This window comes from Cupressus sempervirens, chromosome 2 (assembly GCF_028749045.1).
Source record: "Cupressus sempervirens isolate cs-2001-9-10 chromosome 2, ASM2874904v1, whole genome shotgun sequence".
NCBI lineage: Eukaryota > Viridiplantae > Streptophyta > Pinopsida > Cupressales > Cupressaceae > Cupressus > Cupressus sempervirens.
Window position 1 is genome coordinate 356,890,984 of NC_143119.1, and position 16,533 is coordinate 356,907,516.

General features: G+C 36.8%; 2 protein-coding genes and 1 long non-coding RNA gene across 5 annotated transcripts in view; 2 read left to right on the forward strand and 1 right to left on the reverse strand.

The window, feature by feature from the left end:
* RSH1 (RELA/SPOT homolog 1) overlaps positions 1–16,533 on the reverse strand; it is a 199,202-nt gene that overhangs the window by 173,645 nt on the left and 9,024 nt on the right. For all 3 annotated transcript variants that reach the window (XM_089813727.1, XM_089813728.1, XM_089813726.1), the window contains one exon: positions 3,808–3,983. In XM_089813727.1, the coding sequence (XP_089669853.1) occupies positions 3,808–3,983 (176 nt within the window). The remainder of the gene's footprint in view (positions 1–3,807; positions 3,984–16,533) is intronic.
* LOC149572607 (uncharacterized) lies at positions 8,384–9,885 on the forward strand. The gene is made up of 5 exons (XM_089813730.1): positions 8,384–8,544; positions 8,667–8,899; positions 9,008–9,123; positions 9,246–9,646; positions 9,751–9,885. The coding sequence occupies exons 1-4, from the start codon at positions 8,399–8,401 to the stop codon at positions 9,255–9,257; spliced, it is 507 nt and encodes a 168-aa protein (XP_089669856.1). The 5' UTR covers positions 8,384–8,398; the 3' UTR covers positions 9,258–9,646; positions 9,751–9,885.
* Positions 10,031–10,496, forward strand: LOC149572608 (uncharacterized). Its single transcript, XR_016359714.1, has 2 exons — positions 10,031–10,156; positions 10,288–10,496. It is a non-coding gene; the product is annotated as an uncharacterized LOC149572608 (long non-coding RNA).

A 16,533-nucleotide genomic window follows, 5' to 3' on the forward strand; every position in this document is an offset into this window, starting at 1 on the left:
TATTGCTGCAGGTAAACTTTTAACTTTTCAAGTTTTGAAAATAAATTTATTTGAATTTTGAACTCTTTCTAATTCTAAGTTTCCTAAGTTCTAACATGTTTGAAATTTGAATTTCTAATTAACTTAAAATTGTTGTAGGTAAACTTTTGATGGAGAGGCACCCCATCATATTTTGGTCTCCTTGTGCGGCACACTGCATTGACCTCATGTTGGAGGAAATTGGCAAGCTTGAGTGGGTCAAGTCATGAGTCGAAAGGGCAAAAAATATATGCAAGTTTATTTATAATCATTCATTTGTCCTTAGCACAATGAGGAAGTACACCGGAGGCAAGGAGTTAGCTTAACCAAGCATCACGAGGTTTGCCTCGAATTTCATCACATTGCAGTCCTTATTGACATCAAAGGACGATTTGAGGAGCATGTTTGTTGGGCAGGAGTGGATTTCATCTTCCTATGCTACAACCACTGCAGGGGTAGATGTGGCGGATTGCATATTTGATGATGACGGTTTTTGGAAACCTACTAGAGAAATCCTTAAGGTAAATTTATTGCAATTTAACATTTAGTATTTTACAGTTTACTATTTAGTATTTAATATTTAATATTTAATTGTTTAATGATTTAGTTTTACTTTAAGTTATATTATTTTATATTTTAGTTTTGACTCAAATTTTTGTTTTACTTTATATGTAGGTCACTGAGCCCCTTGTATCTCTCCTACGAACTACTAATGGGGAGAAGCCCTCTATGGGCTACATATATGAGGGCATCAATAGGGCCAAGGAGGCCATTAGAGCCCAGTATGCAGAAGTGCAGGAGAAGTATGCCCTTATTTGGGATATCATTGATAGAAGATGGTAGAATCAGCTCCACCAACCCATCCATGCAGCAGCTTACTTTTTGAATTCGGCATTTCGTTTCCGTCCTGACTTCAAGGTGGATAAGGAGGTTCTCACCGGCTTATATACAGTGATCCAAAGGTTGAATAGTGATGAGGATAGCACAGCTGCAATCATTGAGCTCGACAAGTTCAATAATAAAGAAGGGCCACTTTTCTCTGGCAGGATGGCCATAGATGCTCAGGCAACAATACAGCCAGGTAAAAATTAAATAATATATTCAATGTTCATGAATCTAAACTTAAAGTTTATGACTTATACACTTATAAGTTGTGCATTTTAAATTTTAATTGTTGATTATGTAATTTTAGAGTTGTAATTTGTAAATGAGACTAATTGTTTTTGTTTTCCCTTATTTCAAATAGATGGTGGCAAATGTTTGGGGCCACAACCCCAAAATTTCAAAAAATCACCATCTGCATTCTGAGTCAGCCAAGCAACGCTTCTGGATGTGAACACAGTTGGTCCATGTTCGAGCACATCCACTCGAAGAGGAGAAATAGGTTGACTGTGCAGAGGTTGAATGATCTTGTCTTTGTTCATTACAACCTTCGTCTTAGGATCAGACAGATTTTGGGCGCTAACTCCTCTTCGATCATTCTGGAGGAGATTGATCCAAAATCAGAGTGGCTCGCAGAGGTTGTGGATCCAGTCTTCACTAAGGAAGACCATGCGTGGGTTGACCAGGTGGATATAGAGGCTAAGGCTATGGCCATGACAGAGGAGGCAGCTAAAGCACGTTCAAGCACTGGTAGACGCACATGCGCACGCTCAGACACAGGCCCTAGCAACATTGTTCATGAGCCCGTCTTACATGCGAGGGATATGGCTCGACGGTCCTCTAGGACCTACCTTAGACACCTTTCTAGTAGGCAAACTGGATACTCACAGGCTGAGGCTAAGGCTACGGCCAAGCTTGAGGATGATGATGAGGATGATGATGAGGCTTGAGCTGGAGCCTTGTTTTTATATTTTGTTTACAGATATTGATACTAAATCACTAATAGACATACGTTTCAAACTTTCATGGATCTTCATCTTAGATTCTTACATACATTTATGATTTGATGTCTTATGAATCTTCATCTTACATATATTCTATGATTTGAATCATTATGATCATTTGATTTCTATTTACTTCAGCTAGCCTATAATTTACATTTTACACAACATAGTTACGTATCTGATGGATTTTATGTTCCAAACTTCCATGTTTATGTATGTAAGTTTTAACTTCTATTTGATAATGTTATAATGTGTTTAAGTTATATTCAATAAAGGGTGCATGAAATAAGTTTTAAATTGTTAAAATCTCTAAATTTAAAAGGTTTTTTCAAATTTGCCGATTCATCGCCAATTCATGGGTGATTCATGGCCGATTCACAATTCGATTCGGCCTTGCCAATTCCGATCCGATTCTGATTCTCGTTACTTTGATGTAGATTATTCTAACAATCTATCCTTGCCAGTGAATCCCTTTGACATCAATGACAATATTTCCATCACCTGTAATAGTGTGTAGTATCAGTGCTTGCTATTAAAGTATACTGTATGCAGTATGCTTGAGGACTGTTGTTCTTGAAGTTATAGATAGACTTATATTGTAAAGAGAACTTAGTGTAATCTGTTTCTGCGTTAAGGCCCAAAATTTGTGAGCTTTGTACTGAGAATCAATTATTATTATGTAATAAAAGAGTACTGTTTGGTGCAGCTGGGTTTTTCCCTTGAGGTAGGAGGGCTTTCCCAGGGTATCTCTGGTATTATGGTGTTTTTCATTTATCTGTTAATTGTTAATGCTATTCTGGTTCACAAATTGTAACAGTAACCAGTTTTGAAAATTATTACAAGTTTGGAAAGACTTCCCTAACATAATGCTCGTTTTCCTTGTCAATCAACATATGATGCCTTTATTATGATTTTTAATATGGCTGTATTTGACTATGTATTGATTGGTTATCAGATTTTAGGTAGTTATTGGAGTTAACTGATAGACGGCAGATTCCATGGCAACATTGAATCCATTAAATAGCTTTTGAGTAGTCAGGAAAGGTAACGTACCCAACAATCTATGGTCTACTATAATAACTTCATGTGTGAATAAAGATACAATTTTAGTCCCCTGTTTGGTATGCATTGTTATTTCTTTCACTAATTCAAGTTTTAGTTTTATCTGATGAAGCAATAAACAATAGACTCACCCAAACGTGATTCAATAAATAAATTGCCAACAATTAAATTGAAATTTAATTTGTTGTAATAATATAAAAAACAAACATAATTTAATATGGCTGTATTTGACTACGTATTAATTGGTTATCAGCTTAAGATAGTTATCGGAGCAAATTGATAGACAGCAGTATCCTTGTGGCAGTGCTGAGTCCTTTAAATAGCCTTAGTGTAGTCAGGAAAGGTAATTTACCCAACCATCTCTGGTCTACTTATATAATAACTATGTGTGAAAAAAGATATACTTTTACTCCCCTGTTTGGTATGCACTGTTATTTCTTTCATTAATTCAAGTATTAGTTTTATCTGATGAAGCAATAAACAAAAGACGCACCCAAACGTAACTCAATCAATAAATTGCCCACAATTAAATTGAAATTCGATTTGTTGTAAGAATATGCAAAAATCACATAATTGTTTCCTTGCTGCTGCAAACTAAGTATTTTCTCTATGCATTCTACCATATGCACACTTGGAATAACATTTTGACAGGTTTGAATAAACAGATACAAAGCATATTCACATTGAATAAGACCAAACAAAAGCACAACTTAGTAGCTGACATACCAGATATACATCATCCAATCCAATAAAGTTTCAACAGATATTCCTTTGGAATTAATTTGGAAATAACTGCATTACCAATAAAATGATTTCAATAGCGCTAAGGATCCATACTTACATAACCAACATAGTGGTGACTATTATTTCTCCCCTTTGATCTTCTTTGTCTTGTACTAGCAAGAGATCTACTCAATATCCTCGGTGCCTTCCAAGCACAAGATAATATATTGCACTCAGATCTGTTGCCTCCATCAACTTTTATCACCTTACAAACATTTACGGCTTCAAGAGATACTGCATATAATCAAAAAAAATGAGCCCTCGATTAGTGTGAATTATCTACCACAAAATGAGCAAACTATGGCCAAAAGCCAAAAGCCAACCAAACAAATTGAGGACTTGAAATCAGATTAAAGGATCAGCATTTTTAGTGTTTTTAAGCCTTTCTAAGTATTTGAATTCTACCATATTATTAGTAGCAAAATTCTATGCTAGAAAACTTTTCCAAAAAAGTTGCTATAGTCTAATTTTACCATTTTTATGATGAGAGTTTTCAGTGTACATTGACATAACCAAACTCAAGTTGCTAAGTTGATAAGTTGATATCAGCTGTTACAAGCTGGACTATATGATAAAAATATTTCCCAAAAAAAGAGAGTCATGGTCTAAGATTTGCTCCTTATATAATGCTTTAAGCTTTCAGTGTGCTTTTAAAGCAACCAATTTTATATTATTGGCTTGGAGTCATATGTTAAATTCTGGTATAATGTTCGCCAATAAATGACTCCGACAATTTGTATTTAAATGTAATCTTTGTGTACATTGGTATGATATACTCATTGTTGTGTACTATAATATCTTCTCGAATTGAATATAATTGTCTAAATTCTTCCATTTACATGAGTATTTCCAGTAGTTTCTTTCCAAGCACTTTACTCTCAGTATCATTTCCTTTTCAGTTGTAGAACCATGGCTACAAGGTAATCCCTAGTGCACATATCTTGCCAACCAATTTCAAGTAATATTTACCTAGGTTGACATGAAATGTATCTTTGATGTGACTAATATAGCTACATGGTATGGATGTTTGACCCCTGACTCAAGGTTTTATAGTCTAGTTATTTAAGCCGTTGAGGAGAGCCAACAGTCCCTATGAGGCTCACTATGGATCATAGTTACCTCTGTGCTACTGTGGTAGATTTCAAAAGAAAGGAACCAAATAATTAACGAAGGTAAAGAGACAAATCCAGACAAAGTATTTGAGAAGATAAAGAATAGCAATCCTGAGATTGTGAACAACAAAGCATATACAAGGAAGATAGAGTATATTTGTGAATGGGACAAAAAGATTTAAATCAAGTGGGGCCTTATTACCCCTAATATTAACATCACCACAAAAGAAGTTAGGAGTAGTGCTACATGGCAGCCACCGATAATGGGGAGAGTAAAACTCAATGTGCACGGGGTAGCTAATCAAAATCTAGGACCAGTTATGGATGTATTCTCAGGGGTCATACAAGGAATGTGATTGTTGCCTTTCATGGATATACTGGAATAGATATGAATAATGACTGCTTTGGAGAAAGGACTTAAAGAGAATTGAATCGGTTGACATTGAAAGTGACTCATGAATAGTCATCAATGCAATCAAAAGAGGGAATGCTATGAACTGGAGGATCAACAGATTGATGAAAGGTGTAACAAAGGTTCTAAAAAGGGTTTCAAATTATACAATATCCCATGTATATAGGGAACCAAATCAAGAAGCAGATTACCTACCAAACATGGAAGAAAATTCTAAGGTTGGCAAAAAAGATTTAGACACTCCCAATTTACCAGTAGATCTTCGGCAGCTTCCTCATAAGGAATTAGATGGACAGAAAGGGGATCAGTTGAGGTGCCAATTGTTATTGGTGACCATACTTTGGTCTAAGATATGCTTTTAGCCTTTTAGGCTAAAATCAGGAAGAGGAAGGACAATGTTTAACTGAGCACATGGGCATGACAACCAAAGGATGTAATCTGTATATGTCAAAGTTAAAGTTGACTGCAACAAATGGAAAATAATCATCCGATTACATGGACTTGTGGACTGAGGTGGAACAGAAAATATATGAGCAAACAATTCATTTTGCGGAACGTGCATTACAGTCTGAGGATAAAGGAGGAGAAAACGTTCCTTCCAAACATGGATGTGGACTAGGCGTGATGTGTGTAATCTTGGATACATCCTTTAGCTCACAAACTATGGGAACATTGGATTGAAATACCAATCTAAATGGCTATAAATTGGGGTCTTTGTAATGTCCCCTACTCTGAGGTTGTTAATTTACAATGTTTAACAAACATTATTACGCATCTAAATTGAATATATTTTAAGAAATGATGAATAATTCATAATAAATTTAACAATTAAACATTTAAGAACAAATCCTCCTCTCTTAAACATACCAACCTTAAGGAGAGTGGGAATTTCCATGTCATAGGGCACTGACACCAATCTACAAGAAGGTTTACTCAAGGCATTGGGACTGCATATTTGTAGCCATCTCAAGATTTTCCCTCAAGGCATTGAGAATACATACCCTTACCCATCTTGGAATTCACCTAGCTTGTGAGGATTTACTCTGCCTCTCCCAAATTGACAAAAACCTATCCTCTTAAGGGGTTATAGTAAATGATTAAGGAATAGACTACCAACATTTAATTCCTTTTTGTTACCAAATATATAATTATGAATATATCCATTTAGATCTTATCATTATTATTATGAAATATATATTTCTATATCTGCAAATCTTGTTATACTCCTATTTGTAATAGACTGAATATTATATATACCTTAGTTCCTATCACTAACCACCTTCAGGCTCTATATTCATATGTGTTAAGCATCCAGATATACTTATATATAACAGATTTACATATACATTTATAATTCTGGCTTCTATTTTACAAAATAGATATATATCAAATAGAATATGTACAATCCAGATTGATTAATAGTATTTTAACTATCACCATTATATATGTATGTGTGTGTGTGTATCTTATTAATAAAATTATATAATTTTGATTCTTATCCTCTATATCTAAGAGTCATCGTTACCTCTTAATATAGTTCCCTAAATATATATAAATTTCTCATCACAAATCTATTTGAACATTAACATATTCCTGAAATCCTTACATACTGCCACTGTACTGCTGACTGTGTATTTCTTTTGTAATATGGGAGTAAATACCATACTTCCTTGTTCAGACCTGGTGATCTGTTCGCTGTCACTCTATTGTTTCCAGCGCTGCATATCTCCACATAAGCTGACTATTTTCCTCTATTTATATAAACTGTTGGGTTTGTCTCCTCAATTACCATGGGACGCGTCCCTTCCAGTGTGGGTGGATATGAGCGTCGGCTGAGGTAGACACAGCTTCTTTAATGGATTATCTTTCAGCTTCTAAGTGTCATTCAAATCAAGGATACATCACTACTTATAATGTTATTAACATTATAATCATAGTAACAAGAATCGCCCAAAAATCGCCTGAATCGGCGATTCCGCGACCCGATTCATCCTGTACGATTTTTTTTGAATCGTGAATCGGTATCGCCGATTTCTGGGCCATGAATCGCCTGAATCGGCGATTCAGGCGATTCAGGCGATTCATGAAAAAATCGCCAAAATCGGCTATGAATCGCCCGCGGCATGTAAAAAGGGAAGTTGAAATTTTTTTAAAAATCACTTTTTTTTTCACTTTGTTTTTGACCTATTCTCTTTGTTATAACCCTAAAGGGCCTTCTATTTGTGAAGCATGAGTAGAAGAGAGGAAAAGTGAGAGAGAAGAAGAGAAAAGAAAAGCCATAGGTTTCCAACCGGCAAGAAGGAGGAGCACCAAAGAGATCAACAGGCCATTTGGGGAGCCCATCAATTGCTTTGGGAGCATTAAGGAGCCAATATCAACACTCCTCAACTCATTTGCAAGAGGTAAGTGCTTATTTTTTTTCTTGCATGTTAGTGTATTATGCATTTTTTGTTAAATTTTTAGTGTATTATGCGCTTTTTGTTAAATTTCTATAGTTTTCAAGAATTTTAGTGTAAATTTTGAATGCTCTTTATTTTTACTAAGTTGCAAGCTAGGGTTTGTTGTTTTCTAATTTTTATTAGCTTCAAACTTTGATATTTTACATTAAAAAAAATTATTGCAGCAGCCTTTGCTCTCATTTTTCGCAAATTCCAATGGGTAAAAAAGATGAATGTTGGAAATATAATGAAGAGTTTCCTGGAAGAACCAAATATCAAACAAAATGCATGTTTTGTAAAGAAAAAATAACTTCCGGGGATATTTATAGATTGAAATTCCACATTGCTGCTATACCTGGACATGATGTTACAGTTTGCACTCACCAAACTCCTGAGGCAAAACGCACTTGCTTAATGGCATTAGAAAAAATTGAAAAAGACAAAGCAAATAGAAAAATGCAAGTTGAAGGGTTAAGGGGTATTGGCTCCCATGTTCCCGCATCTGCAGCCGCATCCACATCTGCATCTGCATCAGCTTCCGCATCCGTAGGTTGTGTTGGAAAGGGTTCTTCTACGCCTCCTTTTTATCCTAGTTCTTCTGCTCGTGCTAGTGCTAGTGCTAGTCGGTCACATACTGAGACGGAGTCCCACACCAACCTATTGCAGCCTAGAGTGCGGAAAAACAGAATGGATAGTTACTCTGTGCCCCGCACTACTCCTGGTTCCCAACTCACGCTTGAGGGCATGGGTTTGAACAAGGAGATTCACGATGCTGCCAGAAAGGAGATATGCAAATTTTGGTACTTTTGCAACATTCCATTTATTGCAGCCAGGTAATTGATTCTTTTTTCTTTGTTTTCTTTAAAGCTAAAATTAAAAGTAAAAGTAAAACTTTAATTATATCTACTTGTTTTATAATTTGAGTCTTTGACATCTAAACTTTTATTTGTGACAGGGCTCCTTATTGGCAGAATATGATAGATGCGGTTGCTATTTGTGGTCCGGAGTTTAAAGCCCCAACTGAGGCTGAGTTGAGCGGATACCTCTTGGATGAGATGGTAGAGGACATGAGGGTTGACCTCGAGGAGAACCGAAAGGAATGGATTGCAAAGGGTTGCACCATCATGACTGATGGTTGGACCGATAGGAGGAATAGAACACTCCTCAATTTTCTTGTATCCTGTGGAGGTGATTGATCATTCTACTTTCCTACATACATTGTAAATTTTGATTTGTTGAATGTTAATTTGTTAATGATCCATTTAATATTATAATTCGTTGTTTTGTTACTTGTAGGATATACCATGTTCATAAAATCCATTGATGCTTCCGCACATGTGAAAAATGCCACATATTTATGTGAGGCTATTGAGGAAGTTATAGCAGAGGTGGGAGAACAAAATGTGATCCAGGTGGTCACGGATAATGCAGCAAATTATGTTGCAGCAAGTAAACTTTTAACTTTGCAAGTTTTGAAAATAAATTTATTTGAATTTTGAAATTTGAGTTTCTAATTGACTTAAAATTGTTGTAGGTAAACTTTTGATGGAGAGGCACCCCACCATATTTTGGTCCCCTTGTGCGGCACACTGCATTGACCTCATGTTGGAGGAAATTGGCAAACTTGAGTTTGTCAAGTCATGTGTGGAAAGGGCAAAAAATATATGCAAATTCATTTATAATCATGCATTTGTCCTTAGCACAATGAGGAAGTACACAAAAGGCAAGGAGTTAGCTCGCCCAGGTATCACGAGGTTTGCCTCGAATTTCATCACCTTGCAGTCCTTGTTGACATCAAGGGATGGATTGAGGAGCATGTTTGTTGGGCAGGAGTGGATTTGCTCTTCCTATGCTACGACCACTGTAGGGTTAGATGTGGCGGATTGCATATTTGATGAGGATGGTTTTTGGAAACCCGCTAGAGAAATCCTTAAGGTAAATTTATTGCAATTTAACATTTAGTATTTTGCTTTTACTTTAAGTTATATTATTTTATATTTAAGTTTTGACTCAAATTTTTTGTTTTACTTTATATGTAGGTCACTGAGCCCCTTGTAGCTTTGCTACGAACTGCTGATGAGGAGAAGCCCTCTATGGGCTACATTTATGAGGGCATGGATAGGGCCAAGGAGGCCATCAGAGCCCAATATGCAGGAGTGCAGGAGAGGTATGGCCCTATTTGAGACATCATCAATAGGAGATGGCAGAATCAGCTCCATCGACCCATCCACGTAGCAGCTTACTATCTGAATCCGGCATTTCGTTTTCGTCCTGAGTTCAAGGCGGATGCGGAGGTTCTCACTAGTTTATACACAGTGATTCAGAGATTGAGTAGCGATGAAAATAGCGCTGCTGCGATTGTTGAGCTAGACCAGTTCAACAATAAGGAGGGGCCACTTTTCTCTGGCAGGATGGCCATAAATGCTCAGACAACACTACAGCCAGGTAAAAATTAAATAATATATTCAATGTTCATGAATCTAGATTCTAAACTTAAAGTTGATTATATAATGCATTAATTTTAGAGTTGTAATTTGTAAATGACACTAATTGTTTTTGTTTTTTCCTTATTTCAGATAGATGGTGGCAAATGTTTGGGGCCACAACCCCAAACCTTCAAAAAATTGCCATCCACATTCTGAGTCAGCCGAGCAGCGCTTCTGGATGTGAGCGCAATTGGTCCATGTTCGAGCACATCCACTCGAAGAGGAGAAACAGGTTGACGGTGCAGAGGTTGAATGATCTTGTCTTTGTTCATTACAACCTTCGTCTTAGGATTAGATAGATTTTGGGCGCTGACTCCTCTTCGATCATTCTAGAGGAGATTGATCCAGAATCAAAGTGGATCACAGAGACCGTAGACCCAGTCTTCACTGAGGAAGACCGCGCGTGGGTTGACCAGGTGGATGTAGAGGCTGAGGCTGTGGCTAGGGCAGAGGAGGCAGCTAGAGCATGTTCAGGCATTGGTAGACGCACACGCGCACGCACAGACGCAGGCCCTAGCGATGTTATTCATGAGCCCATTGCCCATGCAGGGGACATGGCTCGGCGGTCCTCTAGGACCTACCTTACACGCCTTTCTCATAGGCAAACTGGATACTCAGAGGCTGAGGTTGAGGCTGCAGCAGAGCTAGAGGATGATGATGAGGATGATGAGGCTTGAGCTGGAGCCTTGTTTTTATATTTTGTTTACACTGTATAGATATTGATAGTGATACTGAATCACTGATAGACATATGTTTCAAACTTTCATGGATCTTCATCTTAGATTTATGCATACATTTATGATTTGATGTCTTATAGATCTTCATGATTTCATCTTACTGATTCTATGATTTGAATCATTATGATCATTTGATTTTTATTTACTTCAGCTAGCATACAATTTACATTTTAGTACATAATGATAACATAGTTACGTATGTGATGGATTTTATGTTTCATGTTTATGTATGTTAGATTCTATTTGATGATGTTATAGTGTTTTTAAGTTATATTCAATAAAGGGTGCATGAAATAAGTCTTAAATTGTTAAAATCTTTACATTTAAAGGGTTTTTTCAAATTTGCCGATTCACCGGCAATTCACCCCCGATTCACGATTCGATTTGGCCGTGCCGATTCCGATACAATTCCGATTCACGTTACTATGATTACAATATCATTAATATTATTAACTGAAGACAAGTATTACTATTATAATTGGATTAATCACTGAAATTATATTGATTATTAAAATTATTGGTATTGATTAGGAGTACTGATTAACATTAATTGGATTAATATATTTTTTATATTAATCCAATAAGCCTCATTTTAACTATTAATTATTGACCAAACATTGAATGAGGGATTTATATGTTTATTATTAGAGTCATGTCTAAATAAAGTATATGTATTTAAGAATATATTTGTATTGTACATACGTTAGTTAGGGCTCATGACAGTATTTGCATTTGTTGGACACCCAGGCAACAAAGGATCATCATTTTGGTCTTAATTGTATGTGCAGAGATGAGACAATCTTGGCTTAATGCAAAAGGTTGTTTGTAATGAGGGATGATGTAGTATAAAGAGACATTGTGAAGGTTGCAAAGGGATACCTTAGGTGATGCAGAAGTGCTAATAGACCCAATTAAAAACCCACAAGTTTGACTTGTTTACAAAGTTCAATGACCTAAACCCTAAGGGACATTCACCCTTTATGACTCCAACTAGTTTGAGAACCACAACTAGCTTCTTATTGCAAATGAGACACCTAACTCCTTACAAGCATCAAACATCGATACTTGAAGCATTTACAAATTCCCAAGGCTCAAAAGACACTTGAAAAAGTTTTCCAAATCCAGCTTGTATTGAAGACAACATTTGCCCTTTGTATCTTTAACACACCAAACCCTCAACATAGGGATTATGCCACAACCCTTCACCAGTGGTTATGGAGACTACTAAAATGATTTGAGACCACTTCAACCACTTGAATACAACAAGGCTTGATCAGTCTAACAAACCCAAAACACCATTTTGGTCAGATCGCCCTATTAGCCCTATTAGGTCTATATCGCCTAATCAGTGAGTTTTTGGGCTGCCACTTTCTACTCCCTTATCACACAAACAAACTAAGGACACTTCCAGACACCCTTTTGGAGACTTCTAAACATATTTTAAATTCAGGTTTTGGTCTTCCCAGACTGGTCAACCAGATCTGATCACAGAGGCCTAAATGAGCAATTAGGCCTAATTTACAAAGCAACTACCCTTAGAACCCTTCACACCACCAAATCTTCACTTGGAACAGATCAAGAATGTCTCCAAACCACCAAATCCACCAATTTTCAGTACCTAAGCCTCTCAAACTTAGGTCTGTTACCCAATTTGCCTTCGAACCCTTGGTCTGTCACATTGAGATGTCAGATCCTAATTTGCATATTTGATAATGGAGCCCTTAAGAGTTTTCTCTGAAACCTCTGGCATCCTAAAACTAACCCTAAACTCTATTATTTCACCCAGAATCAGATATTTCTACTAATGGAATGACGAGATATGGTCATTTTTGTGGGAAAACCCTAGGCAGTTACGGTTTCTGACCTGTTTGCACTAAAATACTTATAACTTCTGCAAATCTGAGCGAATTTTGATCAAATCGATGTCAAGTGAAATGTAAGTCTCCTATCTACACATCCACATAGGTCTTGATCATCTATCAACCATACAAAGCCGTGCATACAAACTGATAGCATAAAAACCATTTTAGAACAATGTAAAATAGAGAAAAATCTTATTATTCAAGTGCCAAATCTCCAACAACTGTTATGCCTCAACCCAAAGAGGCATAAATAGCTGCCTCCAACCAATCCAACTGAAATCAACCACTTTTTAAATTAGATGAGCATTGGATCAACAAATTGCAACTTTTTGCAAGAAAATTTCCAAAAGTTGCACAAGCAACTTTGACAGCTTTTGTCATTTGCCAACCCAATGAATTACTAGGACCCTATAAACTTGTCAATATGCAAAATGAGGCTTACAAACATGAAAAACAACATTTTTACTCCATTTCCACATTTTGAAGCCTTTGACCATAGTTTGACTAAATAGGTCCTGAATAGTTACAATGAACAATTTGGCAGCAAGCATTACGAATTGTTTGAACAACAATTCCACATGGTCCAAGGGATCTTATTACATCAAGGACAAATTTCTAAGTGTGCCTAAACAATCAAATTGAAGACACTGTGGATGCTCTTGCAACATGCTCCCGAGTGTGGATAAATCTCAAGTCTTTCTTGAGATTAAGTCTTCAACAATGCTACCATGCTATTTTTATGTCATCTTCATCCATCCAAGTAGCATCTTCTTCAAGAAGATCCTACCACTTGATCAGGTATTGTTTGCATGCTTTCTCCCTTGTCTTTCTAACCTCCTTTGTGTCCAAGATGCATTTTAACCTCAAGGATTGACTAGGTGGAATGTCTTTCACCCAATCCTCATCATCCTCTACTACATAACCTACATTGGAACCTATAATCAAAGTGTCTTTGTATGGGAAAAGACTCGAGAACATTCAAAATTAGTAAATTGCTATGCCAAGGAGTAGTTCTATTTCATAAGCATTTTGTCCAAATTTGTGCACTATATAAGCATTTTGTCCAAATTTGTGCACTATCTTTTAGGGTTCAATCTTTTTCATTGTCAGTTCAGTGTGTTCTCCTTTTCACAAGCTTTCCTTCTTAAGGTGAGCCAACACTAAATCCCTAACTTTGAGTTGTGCATCTCTCTTTTTCTCATCTGCTCTTTCCTTGTACATATTTGTGTTCTTTTGGAGAATTTCCATGACCTGCTCATGGATGCCTCTCATAGCCCATGCAAAATTCTTACCTTGTGCACTTCTTTTGTTGATTGCTTGTAGGTTGCTGAGTTCTAGTATCCCCCTTGGGTTCATCCCATACACCACTTCAAAAGTGTTTTTTTCTTGTGCTTCTATCTACCAAGTCATTGCACGTATACTCTGCCTAATGTAAGATTACATCCCATGCTTACCCATTTTCTTTGGTTAAACACCTCAAAAGGTCCCAATGACTTATTCACAACCTCAATTTATCTGAGGATAATATGTAGAACAAAAGGATAGATTTGTTTCCAACTTCTTCCATAAGGTCCTCCAAGTGTGACCTACAAATTTTGAATCTCTATCTAAGACAATATTCAAGGGCAATCCATGAATCCTCACAACCTCTTTGAAGAAGATTCCTACAATGTGGGAGGCATCATTAGTACACTTACAAGGTAGGAAATGAGGCATTTTGCTAAAACTGTCTACTATTACAAAACAATGTCATAACCCCATTGTGTCTTTGGTAATCCCAAAACAAAATCCATACTTATACTCTCCCATGGTCTTCTTGGAATAGGAGGGGTTGGTAGAGTCCTACATTGGATGACACTCCCATGGCCCTTCGACAAATCATACACCACGCTACAAACTTCTCAATGTTTGTCTGCATCTTGGGCCAAAAGTAGAACCTTTTTACTTGCTCTAGGGTCTTCTCAAGACCAAAATGGCCTCCTAAGCCTCCACAATATTTATGCTTTATGATGCTCTCTCATGGAACATCTAGGGACACATATTTGGCTACCCTTAAAAACTACAAACCATTCTATATGAGATAATCAAAATACTCAACATAGCAAGAATCAAAAAAATTGTTGCGTACTTCATAAACCTCCTTGAAGTCCACATCATCGTTGTACTTGTCTCTAAGGGATTTAGTGCCCACATTTTGTAGTTGTACTTGTTGCACTATCATTGTTCTCTTGCTAAGAGCACCTACCACTTTGTTGGCCACTCCCTTCTTGTGTTTTATGGTACATGTGTATGCCTACAAGTACTCCACCCACTTTATGTGCTTGTGGTTCAATTTGTCATGTCCATTTAGAAAACTTAATGCATGGTTGTCAATAAAAACAATGAATTCCCTAGGCAAAAAATAGTGTCTCCATTTTTTCAATGCTTGGACCACTGCATATAAGTCATAAGAGGAGTACTTCCTCTTAGCCTCATTGAGCTTCTCACTAAAAAAAGCTACTAGTCTACCCTCCTAACTTAAAAAGTTAAAACTGCACCAATATCCATGTTACTTGCATCACATTCAATAATGAAAACTTTGTTAAAATGAGGCAACACCAAGATACATTGTTGTGCTATCCTTTGCTTCAAGTACTTAAATACCCTATTAGTGGCATCGGTCTAAAAAAACTTACATTTTTGTCCTCCTTTGATGGTTTCCAACATAGGTGCACATATATGGCTAAATTTCTTGATGAACTTCCTGTAGAAAGTGGCTAAACCATGAAATCTCCTCACATCTACTACTGACTTTGGAGTGGGCCAATTCAATATAGCTTCCATCTTAGAAGGGTTCATTTTCAAACTTCCCTTGGAGATTACAAAACCTCTTGCATAAACTTGCACTTTACTAGGTTGATCATCAACTTTTCTCCATGCAACCTTCTCAAGACCATGTCCAAGTGTTTTGAGTGCTCCTCCTTTGACTTGTTAAACACAAGTATATGATCCAAATACACAACAACAAACTTTCCAATAAATGGCTTTAACACTTCATTGTACTTGAAGCATTAGAGAGACCAAAGGGCATGACCAACCAATCATATAGGCCTTCATTAGTTTTAAAAACAGTCTTCCATTCATCCCCCTCTCTTATTCTTATATGGTGGTGACCACTTTTAAGGTCAATTTTGGAAAAATAACATGCCCACCTAAACAATCCATAAAGTCTTCTATTCTTGGCATAAGGAATTTGTACATTTAGTTATTTTGTTTATAGCCCTTGAGTCAATGCAATGCCTCGACTTGCAATCATTTTTAGGTGCTAGTACAATTTGAACTGCGCATGAGCTCAAACTCTCTCTTACCAAGCCCTTATCCAATAGTTCTTGTACCTGTGTCGCAATCTTTGCATTTTGTTAGTGTCAACTTGTATGTTGCTTTGTTTGGCAAAGTAGCCCAAAGTATGAGGTCAACTGGTGGCTAATGTCTCTGGCAAGGGGTAGAGAGTTAGGCATCTCATCAACCATTATTCAATAGTTCTTGTACCTTTTTTGCAATCTTTGCATATTTTTAGGGTGTCAACTTGTATGTTGCTTTGTTTGGCAAAGTAGCCCAAAGTATGAGGTCAAATGGTGGCTAGTGTCTCTGGCAAGGGGTAGAGAGTTAGGCATCTCATTAACCATTATTCCCTCATACCTCTCCAACAAATTCTACACTTTCCTAGGAATGTCTTTCTTAATACTGTCAAACAAACC